The sequence below is a fragment of the Prunus avium genome, chromosome 2, assembly GCF_965620075.1.
Source record: "Prunus avium chromosome 2, drPruAviu1.hap1.1, whole genome shotgun sequence".
Lineage (NCBI taxonomy): Eukaryota > Viridiplantae > Streptophyta > Magnoliopsida > Rosales > Rosaceae > Prunus > Prunus avium.
The window spans coordinates 40,571,135-40,587,684 of record NC_142285.1 but is presented as its reverse complement, the minus strand read 5'-3'; the positions used below and the strand labels follow the sequence as shown (position 1 = coordinate 40,587,684).

Genomic DNA, 16,550 nt, shown 5'->3' with positions numbered 1-16,550 from the left:
TAAATCTCTTTCCATAAATATGTAGGAAAGTTTTGGGATACGTGTGTGGATTTTTCAATAGCATGTTTTTAATGAGGTATTTGCTTTTCTATCTATTTTGCTTTGGAGATTTGTATAGGTGGTTGAGAGGTCGTATTCAAGAGGAAGATATAGATAATGGATGGCTAGCTAACGTGGAAAAGCCAAAGATAAGACTTAATTTATAGGATAAAATAAATGATGCCGTGGAACCCATGTAAGATAATATACAAAAATGCATGCACAGGGTCGTCGTCAACATCACAGCACAAGAGACCAAGGATTTTGGTGATGTTCTTGTTTATAATATATAGTTGTTCTACAAATCTTGAAGGGATATCATGATCTGATTCTGAGTTGGCCAAATATGATATTCTTAACAGATCGCGATCGCGATTCGAGCTTTTTAGCTCTTGCTATATTGGCAAGAACAAGTGTATGTGTGAACATTCTTTGCAGATTGATGTCTCAAAGTTACTGCAGATTTATTGCAGAAGATGATTACAGCGAAGACAAATTTGATGAATTCCATAGTCTGTAATAGTAGAACAAATACGTGTACAATGTATTATACTCTGAAGCAGATTGTGTGGCTTTCAAAAACCTATGCCTAATCTGCCAAGTTCGGCCTCTTTGACTTCAAGTGTAGCAAAGCAGTTTATAATAATATGATGGCTAGCTTTGAGCTGAATTGTACAGAGTGGTAGACATTGCAATTGAGCTTGTCACCACAGCCAAAATAATCACCAATATTGCAATTATCTTGTCCCTTCTTGTTGATATACCATGCCCATCCCTGTCAAGAAGTTTGAAACAAAAACCAGGTTTGATTAGTAAAACCGTAAGTACCAGACCTGCTCGCTGCTCGCTACACTAGTAACTTAGAAAGGATTAGAACTTGGTACCTAAGAATGAGAGCAGCTGGGAATATAAATGAGAGGCAAACTATGGTAGTGGATCTCATGAACTGAAAGAAGTACCATATGCTTGGGATAGCTATTGCCACAATGTATGTAAAGGAGAGCAGCACAAAAGTGAGGGACAGAAATCTTGAGGTGCTTTGGGCCAAAATAGGCTTATTTGGGAAAAGCAGTTCATCTATGTTGGCCCTTAAGGAAAAGTTCATAATAGGAAACACAAACAAGAGGTGAACTGCATAGCTCAGTCGAACAATGTCATTGATTATCTGCCCAATTGTGGAATCAGAACCTTGATCAAAGTTTACAAGTATGTCATCCATTACCGAATCGCCAAACAATAGGTAGCCAAAGAAACCGATAGAAAAGTAAATGATGATGCTGATCACAAGAGAAATCCGAGCAGCTGATCTCATATCAGAAGGTTTACCAAGCTCTGCTCTAATTGGATGAACTGCATTCATTCACGCAGATGCCATATATCAGCTATCAGAAATTTAGTTGTGTAACATAATCCAGATACCACAAGACCAAAAATGATGTGCCCTCACTATTGACATGGAATCCAAAACCTGTCACAAGAATTGGGATGGTGGTGAAAAGATCAAATACTGAGACTTGATGTGCAAAATCCGGAAATAGTCTCGGTTTCTGAGTCTTCCCTTTGCACAATGCGTAAATTGCCATTGCAGAACATATGACAACAAAAACCACTGCTAGCAGAATGGACACTGCTGAAGTGTGCCTAGTGAATCTGTAATTAAGCAACAAGCACTCTGTTGGTAAATCCCAGTATATACTTAACAATTTAACATGTTCTTTTGGTTGTTTGATATTTACATACTGACCTACTCGGCGTAACAAGACTAATGGAAGCATCACAAAGAGTGCAATGAAGAGAATCGCATAAGCACGAGAATTCCACCAGTGGATGCCAAACCATTCTTGTAAAATACCCAAGTGCAAGGTTCCTCCAGACTGACTTCCACATAGAACATCCCCTAAACCAAGGTAAGAAAACTTCTTTCACTAGTGTAATTACCTCGGTATGCCACATTATCACATAGATTAAGTGTAATAAACAGAATAACAAAATGGTTATCTTTAAAGTAGAGAAAGCTTCTACACAAAAACAATCCATCATTGATTCTTTGCTTTTACTTTGTGACTTTGTCATAAACATGTCCCTATCAGACACCAAGCATCCATTATAAGACAGAATGGCCCGGTGGGTCTTTTCTTGTTTTATATGACACATGCTATGTTGATGGATAACATAACAATCCATCATCAAACTAAGGTTTTTTCCCCAAAAAAGAAATGGGATTTTTATCTTATCAACAAATTTGAATGACAGTTGAGCAAATTTAGAAATCTAACACAATTGTTAAGAGATGATCCAATTAAGCTTACCAATGATAATGAAATAAATGATGAGGCTGCCAAGGTTGGTGATGATGGCACAAATTTGCACAGCAATGGAACCCCAGGGTCCAAAAGACTCACCCAGCATGCCAGCATAGGTAGAAGACTCGCCTGAGTTTGTGTACCTGAGCAAGAACTCCAGTGTGACCTCCACAACCAAGGCCACCAACAATATGAGAATGAACCCAGGAACTATGCCTAGGACCTTGATGGTTTGCTGGAATTGACATGATCCCAGCTCCAATCATTGTGGTTGAGATGTTGAAGACAGCCCCAGAAAATGAAGCTACTTTTTCTGATGATGATGAGTTTTGACCTTCCAAGGACTTGAGGTCCTGCAAGAGTGGATGAGCAACTGCTTCAGCCTCATCACTGTTTTCCTGCTTCACCATCTCCTTTGACTCTTTTTTGGGAGCTATAGCTGATAGCAGCTACGTGATTCTGGGGATGCTTTGAGGCTACAATAAATATTTGGTGTGCTTATCATTGGTTAGTCTGGCATGTTTACTGATCTGTAATTGGATTATGAGGAATTGAATTGAGGATGAATTGAATTGAGGAGAGGTTGGATTGAGGAGAATTAGATTCCGGATTTCTATTGAAGGTGTTTACTAAACAATATGGATTAAGGAGAGTTTGATTTCCGGATTCCTATTGAAGTTGTTTACTAGACCTTATGGAATTAGGGTAGGAGTGATCCTAATTACTAAAATGTCCTCGTTGTTAGGTTAAAGTAGATGGCAAATTTGGAATTTTGAAAATTGTGTGAGGATATAATGGGTAAAAAAGATGAATTCATAATAGGTTAGTTCTCCATAAATTAGAATACTACCTTCCACTTAGGAAATCCTCCAAAATCAGGAATTCAATTTCTAATTTTGTGTGGGCCCTATTTACTTTTCAATTCTTGGATGTGAAGTAAACGCAAGAATACTCCATAGGTGGAATTCAATTCCTGATTAGTAAACACACCATAATAGCAGAATTATCATTCCTGCAAAAAGAAGAGAGTTTTTCTATTTAAACCCCGCACTTCTCTTTATTCACCCCATATTCTAAGTTCACTCCAATTTCTAATTCAAATTTTCACAATTTCTAATAAAACCCAACTATCTTCCCAAACTACCCTTAAATACACATCCAACAGAAGAAAAAAAATTAAAAAATTGAAAAACTCATCAACTCACACCCCACACCCCGCTATCCTGCCCCTCACAACTCTAAGTTCATATCAATCTCACATTACTTAAAGAGATAAAAACACTGTTGTCAAACTCAATTGATGACCTACAAGCAACTGTTTGCATACCGTATTTAGGGTTTGTGAAAAAAAAATGAGAGTGTAGTAGATTTATTGGATTGAAATAAAAGAGTAATTTGGCAATAAGGTGTAGAGGAGTTTATGTTTTTGTGTTTTTCTATAACTTAATATGAAGAGTAGTGGGGTGTGTAGATGTATTAGAATTAAGTATTAAGTTGTATGACTTTTTTGTCTTTTTACATTATAATAAAACTTAAAAGCTTAATGATTTAAGTATTGAGGTTAACAAAGAAAAGCGTGAGATTTAAAAAGAAAAACTCAAAGAAGATGGGCATATATTCCGAAGCTTTGGTTTGGTTTAACCCACTATGGACCTTCAAGTTGTTGGAGAGCCCAATATCTTCTCAAAAAGAAAACTGTTTGAGTTGGCCTTCATTCTCCATTCAAATTTGGGTTTGATTGCTAAACCCAAATATGTCACAAACAAAAGGGATAACACACAATATTTTGATTACTTCAGGAATGTTCTAAGAATATGCTAAAGTAATTCGAGTTTTCATTTTTTACAATGCTAAAGGAAAGATATGCTAGACAATTCTCCAATGATGGTGTTTGTTACAATGATAAATGAGTAGCTAGGTGTGAAATTAAATTTAAAGGTGTACCAAGCCAATTGACCCATTCAACAATGTTACATAACTCAAGTTTTTCCTCATTAATTATTATTTTTCAATTTAGTTGGTATTTTTATCGAAGATTTTAAGACTATCTCAATTTTTCCAAGTGACTTATGATATATATATATATATGGAAATCTAAGAGATAGAGCTACATTTTCCATATTTTTTATATTTTTTTAGAAGGTAGAACGACTCCAAAACACGAGTGCAAGTTAGCTGTTTTGTTTTCCTAATTAAAGATGAATTGCTTTCCTAGTTAGTTCTCTTAGTTGCTTAGTTTTTGTTTAGTTTTGAGAGAGTTTTCCATATTTTTTTTAGAGTGGGTTTTAGTTCTTTCACACTATTATAAGGCCAACATAAGTTCTCTCTACCATACCTTTTTACACAATTACATTTAAGAGACGATAGATAACTTCAGCGTGTGCATCATCATTGTCTTTTGTCATAACTTTTCTTATAATAGTTTTGTTACATTGGAAAATAATGAAAACTTGAATTGTCTAGCATGTCTCCTTTGGCTTGGAGAATAATGAAAAATTGAATTCTCAATGATGGTTTTGTTACAATGATAAATGAGTAGCTAGGTGTGAAATTAAATTTCAAGGCGTACCTAGTCAAGTGACCCATTCAACAATGTTACATAACTCAAGTTTTTTTTTTTTGGTTAAGTTTTTCCATTTAGTTGGTATTTTGAAATAAATCGCTTAAAATACGAGATTGGCAGAAAATAATTAAAGTAAAGTCGAGATATTTGAGATTAATCATAAAGTTAAGATTAATGAGAAAAATCCTCGGCTAACGTGTTACGTGACCAGGCTCGCCTTCCTTGAAATTTCGAGAACTTTGCTTGACAATATTAATCCCCGTCGCGACCTCTGTTTTTCCTTCTCACTTATTAGCCTTCATTTCTGCGGCTCAGAAACTCAGAAATCAAATTTTAAAAAGAAAAAAGGAAAGATTGAAGAGAATGGGTGATCAGATTGCTAGGGCGGAGGATTTCGAAAAGAAAGCAGAGAAGAAACTGAGTAGCTGGGGATTTTTCGGTTCCAAACATGAAGACGCCGCAGAACTCTTCGATAAATCTGCCAATTCTTACAAGCTCGGCAAATCCTGTGAGTTTTCCCCCTTCTCCTTCCTTTATTTTTTCGCGATCGGCTATTTTCTCTGTCATTTTCCTTATCGGTCTGTTTGCTTGCCGAGAAAATGTAATTGGAATGATAATCACAGCTAGATGAATAATTGGGGATCTCCTAGTGGGGGTTATTGATGTCTATAGCCTTGGGGCGATTGCATTTACCCAAGCGTGGGTTTTGATCACAAATGTGTGTCTTGATTTAATGAGAGTGGATTTTCCTGCTATTTTTTTTTTCTCCGTTGGATGATTAGTGTTTCATATTTTAGATCTGATAAACAAATTATGTTCTTTTTGACCTTTTAGGGTTTGTTTCGATCTCCTTTTTATGGAAAGGCTTGAATTTGGTTTGAATTGGAGTTCTTGAATTGAATAATATGGAAAATGGATAGTCTTTAATTGAGTGGCATGGCGCTCTGATGAATTTGCTTATTGGTGTAAAACGGGATGGATTTGATTTTGGAAATGATGCTTGAAAGTTGGATTGGGTTGTTTAAATAGATTGAAGTTTGAAAGCTGCAAACTTTTTTTTGTTAATAGCTTGAATATAAAGCTTTATGTGGTGTTCCTGCCAGAGAAGAGAAGAAACCTCATATCATTTTGGTCTTGTGGTGGTTATTTCAATTACAGTATCACTGAGTTGTTTGATACTGAATTTTTTTCTCTGGCCACTTTAATTGCTTTTTAATATTTGCAATATGGTATTCAGGGGACAAAGCTGGAGCAACATATGTCAAGTTGGCAAACTGTCATTTGAAGGTCACTGATTTTGATGTTTAGGACTAGGCAATTTCTTTTACTTTAATTGTTTTTAACAAAACAAGATAGTGATGCTTTTCCATTATAGTCTGACAGCAAACATGAAGCAGCCACAGCTTATGTTGATGCTGCACATTGCTACAAGAAATCATCTGTAAATGGTATGTATGTGTAATGTATTATGTTACATCTTACATTTATGATGCTTCCCCACAGCCCACAAAGTCCTGGAAGGGGAAATAATCATCCGGAAAATCAAGAATATGAGCCTACCTGTTTGCTCAGGCTTTCAGTTTTGCAAAAGGAGATGGCTCACATATACAAAGCTTCAGTCTGGAATCAGACATTTTGAAAAAGTCATCTGAAATGAAATTGTTTTTATTAGAAATACAAAATTGGCATGGTTAATTCCATTTGCACCATAAGTCATAGATATTTTGGTTATCCCTTGTTAGGCTAAAAGGAACTTCAGCCGTGTTAGCTGGGTCATGGCTTTTGAAACAGTTTAAATCAAACTAAGCTACTTGGGTAGAATAGTTGGTTAGTGTAAGTACTTTCCCTTTTGTTCATCTCGTTATTATATGGTACTACTACTACTACTTTGGTGAGATGGAATTTATATAGTTTGGGCATGCTATAGTTTTAAACCATTGTTGCTTGCGTTTCCATTTTCAATTATCTACTTATGAATAGTATAATCTTAATTCTTGTCTTCTGCAGAGGCCATTTCTTGCTTAGAGCAGGCTGTAAATTTACTGTGTGATATTGGAAGGCTTAATATGGCTGCAAGATATTATAAGGTATTGTTTTCACAGCTTTATGGAAATCCATCTTTTGTTTTGAGATGGTATTTTAAATTTTTGCTTGCAATGGTGTGCAGTTCCCTTTTCCATTCTAACTTTGTTTGCTCTAACAGTTAGAGAAGCTAGTTCTAGATAGAGTAATACAATCTAGACTGCTAAATTCACCCAAAACCAAATGAGGCTTAATTAAAATAGAAGGTAGAATATCAAGAAGTTGTTAAAGACTAACATGGGATGAATTAATACAAAATGATTGAAATAACTTAATAGGAGATAACGTATGTAATAGAAAAGAATAGAAGATGGGGACTTGTATGGGCCTTGATGCTTTTCTGCAGAATACGTCTGTAGTTTATGATGTTATGGAAACCATAAATGTCATTCTGTAACATGGGATACATTTTTTCCTTTGCAGGAAATTGCCGAACTATATGAATCTGAACAAAACATTGAGAAGGCTATTGAGTTCTTTGAAAGGGCAGCTGATTTCTTCCAAAATGAAGAAGTAACAACTTCGGCCAATCAGTGCAAACAGAAAGTTGCTCAATTTGCTGCACAGATTGAACAGTAAGTCTGTCTACCCAGCACTCGATAGCACAAACATTTTGTGTGTATTCTTGCCATTTTCCTGCTTTACTTGGTGATTCTTATTTAATTAGAAACTTGTTCTACTTTAAATGGCATTTTGTGTGTATTCTTACTACTTTTCCAGCATTGCTTAGTTTTTTTTTATAATTAAAAAATTTGATTAGAACCTTGTTCTAGTTTAAAATGAATAATCATACAATGCTGTAACCTATTTTCAGTTTATTTAGGAGACATACTTATTGCTTCTCATTGATGCAAATGTGGGAAAATAAGTGAAAAGTGTGTTTTACTCTGCAGGTATCCCAAGTCTATTGAAATCTATGAAGAAATTGCTCGGCACTCACTCAACAATAACCTGCTCAAGTATGGAGTTAAAGGGCATCTTCTTAATGCTGGAATATGCCAACTTTGTAAAGGAGATTCTGTTGCAATCACCAATGCATTAGAGCGATATCAGGTCTAAATTTTGCTCTTGTTTAGGATTTTGATATTGTACCGTATCAGTTGGCATACTTACATAATGTTTGCACTTATGCAGGAATTAGATCCTACTTTTTCAGGAACAAGGGAGTACAGGTTCTTAGCGGTGAGTTACTCTGATATTGGAAGAATTTCAGTTCAGATTATTTTGTTTGAAAGTAGTAATTCGATCACCAAACAAGATTGCTATTTTGAGGAAGTCATTGTCATGAAGAAATCTTTTGTTTTGTGGCAGGATATTGCAGCATCGGTTGATGAGGAAGACGTTGCCAAGTTCACTGATGTGGTTAAGGAATTTGATAGTATGACCCCACTGGTATGTTTCTTCAAATGTGATACTATGGTTCCATTAGAAACCTATTTTCATTATTTGCGTTTCCTTCAGCTTATAACATTTTCAATCCAATGTTGAAATGACGCATTCTTATTACGATGTTCTGTGTGAATTTATGTGTAGGATTCATGGAAGACAACCCTACTGCTGAGAGTGAAGGAAAAGCTGAAATCCAAGGAACTGGAGGAGGATGATCTTACCTAAGTTCGAAAGTTATGAAATGTTGTGTGGCTCTCCATTTGTTCTTGAAGATTGAATTTTATTATCATGGGTTTGTAATTTCGTTACACTTGATTGGCAATGTACGGGTACTAAATTGTAGTTGTTTTTGGATTTTTTTTTATTTTTAATCAGAGTGTTTTCGACTTTTTATGAGCTTCGATGAGATTTATGTATGATGTATATTCGACAGCCATGATATGAATTGCCTTGGCTTCTAAAATGTATGGGATTTATGTTAACTTTTGACACTCGTGTCAATTTGTCAAGTAAATTTGGTCTTGGTAAGCAAGAAACTTTTCCGTCGCCAATTCATTGAGATCACGAAACATCATTCGTGTTACAATTAGTCATCAGCAAGCAGACACGTAGTTTCTGATTGTTGATAAAAGGCGTTTCTCACAAACAACGGTGATAAGAAATTAACTGAACATGTGTGTGGCATGCGCGTAGACAACTAATCGTGTTTCATTTTCTTAGAGAGATTATGCTAAGATCCTGAGCTTGACTATGACAATTTCAGCAATACGTGAATTCCTCCATCGTGTCCAAGTGGTTGGGAAATACATGATTGACCAGTTGACCACCAAAAGGTAGCGCAAAATACAGAACAACAATGGGGTCCAATGGCTCCATTCCACGCGTCTAATGGAATCATTTCCACACAAGTTTTTTCTGCTCAACCAGGATTATGATGCCAACCTTGGAATATTTTTAATACATGACATCGCTCCATAGACATGCTTTTCAGCTTTCAGCTTTCACCCCTATCAAAGGGCAGCAATAGCAAGCAAGCCCGAGGAGCAGAAACGACGTAGTTCGTAGCAGGCCAAAGACACACAAAGCGACGCCGTTTGGATGTTTTCTTTTTTTTCTTGGGCCCCCGCCACCAGCTTTTGCAAGTGCACCTTACCTGATCTTATTGTAACTTGCAAAATCTTGAGCAGTTTGTCGGTTTAGCGACTAGCAACCTCAAATTCAATGGAGGGTATTTGATTACGGCAACCAACAGAGGTGTTCAATTTCTATTCGGACCCAAATTCAAAGCTTCTTCCACTCTCTTATGCTTCTTCGTCGTTTTTTAGGTATGCCTTAATCTTTGCCTTTTTTTATGTACAGTAGATTTTACATTTCTTCACTGTACTATTAAGGTTGCAATTCTTTATCTGATTAATTCTTCTTGCATATGTTCATCTGGGCATCAATCATCTTCGTTTTTAATAAATAAATAAAATGTGTAAATTTTACGTTCTGGGTGTTTTCCCATTGTTCCTGTGACTACTCTGTTGATGGAAGGATGGTTCTTTGAATCAGTTTCTGGATTTTGAAGTGTGATGCTTACCTTTTTCTTTGTAAAATTATGGTTGTTAATTAATAGTGATGCTTAGCTTGTAAGGGCTACTGTGGCAGCCTCTTTTTCTTTACATGAGGTTATGCTCATGTTTTGTGTTTTATCAACTGGGTCGAATTCTATATATGATATTTTACTCTTGATTAATGGTTTTGGTTCTTGGGTTTGCTTCCGGGGATTAAAGTCTTCTGTTTCAATGTTTCTTTACTTGTAGATTCCTTGCTTCTCCTCTTTCCGAGAACACTTTTATGCTCAATATTCCATGTGATGTATTACCCGGATTTCAACTTTAAACCTCAGTGAAAATATTGACGAAAACGTACACGTTGGGACCTTGATGCCACAACTCTGATATTGGTTGGAAAAATTTGTTCTTGATTTGAAAATGGTTTCAACTGATAGTGGAAACCACAAAGAGGAAATTGAAGAATCTAATGGCAGTGAAGTGAAGGGTCATATCCCCTTTGATGTTTCCATATCTCAGAAGACATTGTTAAGCAATGTAAAGTCTCCAAAAAGGTTCCCTGATGCTGTTCCTAATAATAGAATAAGGTTCCTCAAATTTGGTTCTGCATCTGCAAGTTTCAAGCGCATAGCTGAGGAGAGAGATGAGATCTCAAGATCTGTGGTTTCGAGTGCTCATGGTTTTAAAGAACGAATCAACGGGGTTTTTTCCCATAAAATTGATTGGGTTTCACTCATGAAAATGAGCAAACAATGGATTAGGAACCCAATGAACATGGCTCTTTTTGTGTGGATCACCTGTGTTGCTGTTTCGGGTGCAATTCTGTTTCTTGTCATGACTGGAATGTTGAACAAGGCAATACCAAAGAAGTCCCAAAGAGATGCATGGTTTGAAGTCAATAATCAAATTCTCAATGCACTTTTTACTCTTATGTGTTTGTACCAACATCCAAAGCGGTTCTACCACCTTGTACTTCTGTGTAGATGGAAACCAGAAGACATTTCCAGACTTAGAAAGATTTACTGTAAAAATGGGACTTACAAGCCACATGAATGGGCCCACATGATGGTGGTTGTTGGTCTGCTTCATTTGAATTGCTTTGGTCAATATGCGCTTTGTGGCTTAAACTTGGGTTACAGGAGATCTGAACGACCACCCATAGGAGTTGGAATATGTATAACTTTTGCTATTGGTGCCCCTGCATTTGCTGGTATATACAACATTATCAGTCCCCTTGGGAAGGATTATGATTCAGAGGTGGTGGATGAGGAAGCACAAGTTCGGATTGGCACCGGTGAAGGAAAAGAAAGGTTAAGGTTAAAATCATTTGAGAGAAAATATTCTTTTGCAGCAAGGAGTGAACAGCGTGTCGTTGAGAATAGACCACAATGGAGTGGAGGGGTACTTGATATTTGGGATGATATTTCGCTAGCATATCTTTCACTGTTTTGTGGTTTTTGTGTGTTCGGCTGGAATATGGAGAGGCTTGGATTTGGGAACATGTATGTTCACATTATGACATTTGTTCTGTTTTGCATGGCTCCCTTCTGGATTTTTAATTTGGCTGCTGTTAATATAGACAATGAGACTGTTCGGGAGGCTCTTGGAGTTACTGGGCTTGTTCTCTGTGTATTTGGTTTGCTCTATGGTGGCTTTTGGAGGATCCAAATGAGAAAGAGATTCAGTTTGCCTTCTTATAACTTCTGTTTTGGTGAACCAGCACTGGCTGATTGTACGTTGTGGCTTTGCTGTTGTTGGTGCTCTCTTGCTCAGGAAGTGAGGACTGGGAATTCCTATGACATTGTAGAAGAAAAGTTTTATAGAAAACAAACGGATAATGGCAGCCAGCTACCAATTTCACCTTTGGCTCGTGAAGATGGAGTGGTTGAATTTAGATCTGCTCCAAATTCTCCTCTGGGAAGCTACTCTAGCCCAACTAAGTTTAGCGTTGGTGGTTCTCCAAGTCCTAGCAGACTTTCAAAGGGATTTTATAGTCCAGATAGGCCACTTTCCACAGTGAAAGAAGAGTCTTATGTAAGAGGTAAGGATGAAACTATGACCCCACCTGCACCCTCGCTGATAGAAAGGGAGGGTACAGAGCCCCACAAATGAAGATATTATTTCTATACCGTTGTGATTTGTATATGAATTTCTGTAGAATTAAATTTTTAAACAAGTTTCTTTTGTGAGTGTTCAAATGCATCAGTGTTTTTTGTTTTGTTTTTTTTCACCATTAGTTAACATGTGATAGTTGATAGTTTAATGGCACATTCTGATTCAGGCACAAATAAATGATCTACTCTATTATTTCTACTTAGCAATATTTCTGTTGGAGTAATATATTGCGCATTTCTCTCTTTCTATTGCTTTTATCTGACTTAGAACTCTTATGTTTACTGTGTATGACTGAGTAATATATTTGTGGTTTTCTTTCTCTTTCTTTTACTTTTAATCTATTGAGAAAGAAATATTTGATTAAAATTCTTCTTACCTGCGTTTGTGGTTGAGTTTCTGAGAATGGTTTGGCCTGCTTAAAATCTTGTTAACTTTTATATGGTTTTGTACAAGCGGGAGTCGACTTGGAAGCTCTTCTTTCTTATTCCGAAACCATAACGGATGCTTGTTTTTTAGCTCTAGACTAGTCTTGACTTCAGGCAGTTCCACCTACTAGGGGTATGGGTTAGCAATGAATTATATGAATGATAACAAAACTACTATAAGTAATCTAGTGGTTAAGACTGGTGACATGTAGATGGTAAAGAGAAATAGCTTCTGTTATTGAGGCGCAATGGACTATAGAGAGCAATAAAGTCTATAGTGGATGTTGGTCACACAATTAGAGTAAATTGAATAATGTTCAGAAATACTTATCATTTTTGCTCAATCATCTACTGATGATATTCAGGAACTGGAAAAGAGAGGACACAGTTTGCAGGACTTTTAAGCAGCAGGGTTTTGACAAGTTTTGGACAATATTAGGCAATGGAAACCAGGAAATGTTTTGTCCAATATTTAAGAGTCTTTTTCTAAGAATCACAATGAATGCAAATGCAAATAGAGGTGGTGAAGGAAGGAAGATGTGTTGGTCGATGAGTACATGCTGAGGTCACCACAAACAGGAGTGACTGCGATACTCATAGCTGTTGGGTTTACTGTCTTGTAAGCTTACATGGTGGATATTCATGTTTGCCAGATTTGTGTTTTTTATTTGTTCCCTATTTTCTAAGAGTATGATGGATATTCATTAGAATTTGGTAACTAAGGTGCTCAAATTACAGACTTCTAGAATGGCATTTACGCCATATATGATCCACACCTACTAGGATTTCTGGTATTATATGGCAGCAAAGAGGACATGCTTTCATTAAGCAGTGACATGCACGTGGAGTTGGTACCATGGCTGCATGATGACAGGGGTCACCTGGCCCGGTGAAGTATTCTGGTAGGAATTCTTTTGTTTTGTTGTTCATTTGTGGGGCTTGCTTGCTTATGTTAGGTTTAGGGTTTGTTTCTCATCATAAATGACAGCCTGCTGAATATTAGATAGCCTTGGTTTCCGTTGTAGCTTGAGAGTGATCTATTGAACAATTTTACTTTTGTTTTTCTCCACCATCAATCAGCATAAGCAGAAACCAAGTCATTTGCTCTTGTTTCTAACTCTGCTTACATTCTTTTGCTTTTTCACTTGTCTGGTAAATTGTTCTTTTCACCACTTTTCTTTTTCGATCTTCAACTATTTATTTTCTTTTGAATTTTCAGTATAAGCCCTTCCCTAGGTACGCCTATACTCTTGTGCAGGTTCTTTTGCCAATTTTGTCTGTTATATGCAGAATTGTAATGTGTTAGATGGGTTTTGGTGGTAGTTTGGTTGCTTGGCATGCTTTGACCAAGTTGACAGTACGTAGTCTAGAATTTAATATTTGGTGATGTTAGCTGCCGAAAGCGGCCATGGAAGGCCGGTACCAAACGACAACTGGGAGATGATGAGGACTCCCATGTTTTCCTGAAATGTCTAATATTTTAGTCAGGTTAAAATGTGTTCCATATGGAAAAAGCACATCCATCCACCGTTTTAGCACCTTCATTAACCTAAAGCTCGGTTTAGTTGAGTATATTTGTTTACTTTCCTTTTATTCTGTGTGTTTATAGGCCTATTAGTAGATAATATAGCTTAGGGTAGGTCTCATGGTTTTGTTAATATGCATTTCTTTAAGAACACTGCTCGGCTCCTTACAGTGTAAGAAGACGACGAAGAAGAAGTCAAGTATTTTTCCTTCTTAGTCGATAAAAATAAAATTTTATGACAAATGTTTTTGGGGATTAGGTAGTTTCTTACCTGCCCGGGTTTGAAAGAACCCCCAAATTGAAACCTACCAAAACGTAACCTGTTTACTAGCTCCATGGATGAGTAAGGAGAATCCCAAAAGCATTAAAGTTTTCTTAGTGTATGTTAACCAAAAGTTGTACGAAGAATCTCCTAAAAAAAAAAATGATGTGATTCCAGGGAAAGTGACGAAAATATTATCGGAACCGACTTTGATTGCACTTCACAACTAGTGCCAGTCTTTGTCATTTACCATGCCTTACAAAATACATATTACCTACAGTGGCCAGTGGCTAGGCATACGTGGCATCCTCTATGACATGAATATGAAATGAATCATGGTGATCTTAATTTACCTTTCAAATTCTTCCTTTTTTGACTTTGGTGAATTACTTTCAATTCAACCTATTTACTGTGGGTGAGTGAACCTGTTGTTTTCAAAACAGTGAATTGATGAAGCATTCCATGTTTGGTAAACTTGGAGCTATTGTTGTAGCTGTATATTTCAGGATCTTTTTTTTCTTCTTCTTTTTTCTCAATGAGTCAATGACAGAACAATGTGGTCTGGATTCCAGTCACCAAAAAAAAAGAGTGGATGCAGTCATCAGTGGCATCCAGTCTAGCATTGTACTAAATGCTAATTCATCATATCATAGTGGCTTTTTCTACTCTCTGGTCTCCTCTCTACTGGAGAGTGGATTGGACAATACAAAATCAGTACTTGTCCCTACTGGAAGATCCAAAATCAATTTGTCTCCATTTACCCAGGATGGGCGGCCAAGTCCCAAACTGCTTTGCAACCACAAACATCCCCTATTATAATGGATTGGACTGGACTAATAATCAAAAGTTTATATGCAATGCTTATTGGGACGAGTAAAACTTCTTCTAATGTTCATAATTAATATGCCGTCTTGGACTGGTTTTGTGACATTAATTTCTGAGAAAATTAATGGATAATTAGTTAGTTTGAACTTTGAACTTTGAACTTTGAACTTTGAAGAAAAGCAATTTGATCCCGTCCCATTCCATGAGAGACTGACTATATGAGCAACTAATAAACGAATAGCTTCCATCACTCACATCACATTGATGTCCAATTTGGCTACTACTATACTATACCATTTTTGTGGACCCTTTTTTGGGTCATTCATTTTTTTTTTTGTTTTTTTTTTTTTGAAAAAGATGCTTTATTATAACACCATAAGATTAAGAGTATACAACAGAGATGTCCGAAAACCAACGTGAAAGTCAGGAACTAGAATCCTTCAACTTTACAAAGGCAAACCCCTCGCTTTCAAGTAAACTACGTTATTATTCTTTTGCGCCGGTCCAGTTGTCCCCACCCCTCCGCATTACCGAAAAGTTCGAGATCGACCGGCTTCAGTTTTCAACCCCCTACTTTTGCTAACCCAATATCTAAATTTCCAATTAAACAAAAAGCAACGTAACTGGGAAAAGATTGTCACTGTGGATTGGAGTTACCAACTACTTTTTACCCACCCTTTTGGTTAAGCCACATTTTCAATAGGAATGGTAATACGTCAAATTGGGGGTGGGTATGTCATTCCCATCCGCATCTCTATTAAGTTTTTTTTCTTCATTCTCGTCTTCATACCAATAATATTCATATCGGAGACTTTTCATCCCCACCTTCGTTGGGAAATGAGTTCCCCGACCGCCCCATTATAGAAGAAAAAATCAGTATAAAACTATTTTGTTGAAAGAAAAAAATTATATAATTAAGACAAGATAATGAATATATATAATATTTATGTATAAGAATGTTTACATATTAATTGGAAGTTAACTAAATATATAAGTAATGTGGCTTAAGATTTGTATAAATTATATAAATATATAATACAATAATTTAAATTTTAAAATTTAGTTGGCACAATCACTTTAACAGTCCCGATCTCTTGGACTACAAGGGTCCAAGAGATTTGTGGTCACTCACGGTTGGATGTAAATTCAACGGTTCACTCACTCTTGCACTCCTTTTTAATTTTTTTTTTGAACAATTGGATTAATATCCAACGGTGGGTGACCACAATTTCATGGACTCCTGTGGTCCAACAGGACTGATCACTTTAATATCATATTTATTTTATATATATTCTAGACGGAGAGGGTTTGAGTAGGGGATTAAAATACCATCCATGCCCCTCTCCGAACACCATACCCAAAAAATTCTCCGTATCCATTCCCATACTTGTTCTTTTATCATTTACACAGATACTTGCCGAATATCAATCCTGAATGTCCTCTGTGTACTGATCACATGGAGACTA

General features: G+C 36.4%; 2 protein-coding genes and 1 pseudogene across 3 annotated transcripts; 2 read left to right on the top strand and 1 right to left on the bottom strand.

Annotated features, from left to right (window-relative positions):
- Positions 1-477: 477 nt before the first annotated feature.
- LOC110765845 (amino acid transporter AVT6C-like) lies at positions 478-2,837 on the bottom strand (annotated as a pseudogene). The gene is made up of 5 exons (XR_015833485.1): positions 2,349-2,837; positions 1,784-1,936; positions 1,487-1,711; positions 924-1,389; positions 478-814 (listed from the first exon to the last, which is right to left on the bottom strand). The product of XR_015833485.1 is annotated as an amino acid transporter AVT6C-like (transcript).
- A 2,250-nt stretch (positions 2,838-5,087) lies between these two features.
- Positions 5,088-8,863, top strand: ALPHA-SNAP2 (alpha-soluble NSF attachment protein 2). Its single transcript, XM_021969103.2, has 9 exons — positions 5,088-5,413; positions 6,143-6,192; positions 6,281-6,353; positions 6,913-6,992; positions 7,411-7,562; positions 7,881-8,040; positions 8,122-8,169; positions 8,299-8,379; positions 8,521-8,863. Exons 1-9 carry the CDS (start codon positions 5,269-5,271, stop codon positions 8,599-8,601), a joined length of 870 nt encoding a protein of 289 aa, XP_021824795.1. The 5' UTR covers positions 5,088-5,268; the 3' UTR covers positions 8,602-8,863.
- A 449-nt stretch (positions 8,864-9,312) lies between these two features.
- LOC110765857 (uncharacterized) lies at positions 9,313-12,253 on the top strand. Its single transcript, XM_021969099.2, has 2 exons — positions 9,313-9,701; positions 10,182-12,253. Exon 2 carries the CDS (start codon positions 10,353-10,355, stop codon positions 12,042-12,044), a length of 1,692 nt encoding a protein of 563 aa, XP_021824791.1. The 5' UTR covers positions 9,313-9,701; positions 10,182-10,352; the 3' UTR covers positions 12,045-12,253.
- The last annotated feature ends 4,297 nt before the right edge of the window (positions 12,254-16,550 follow it).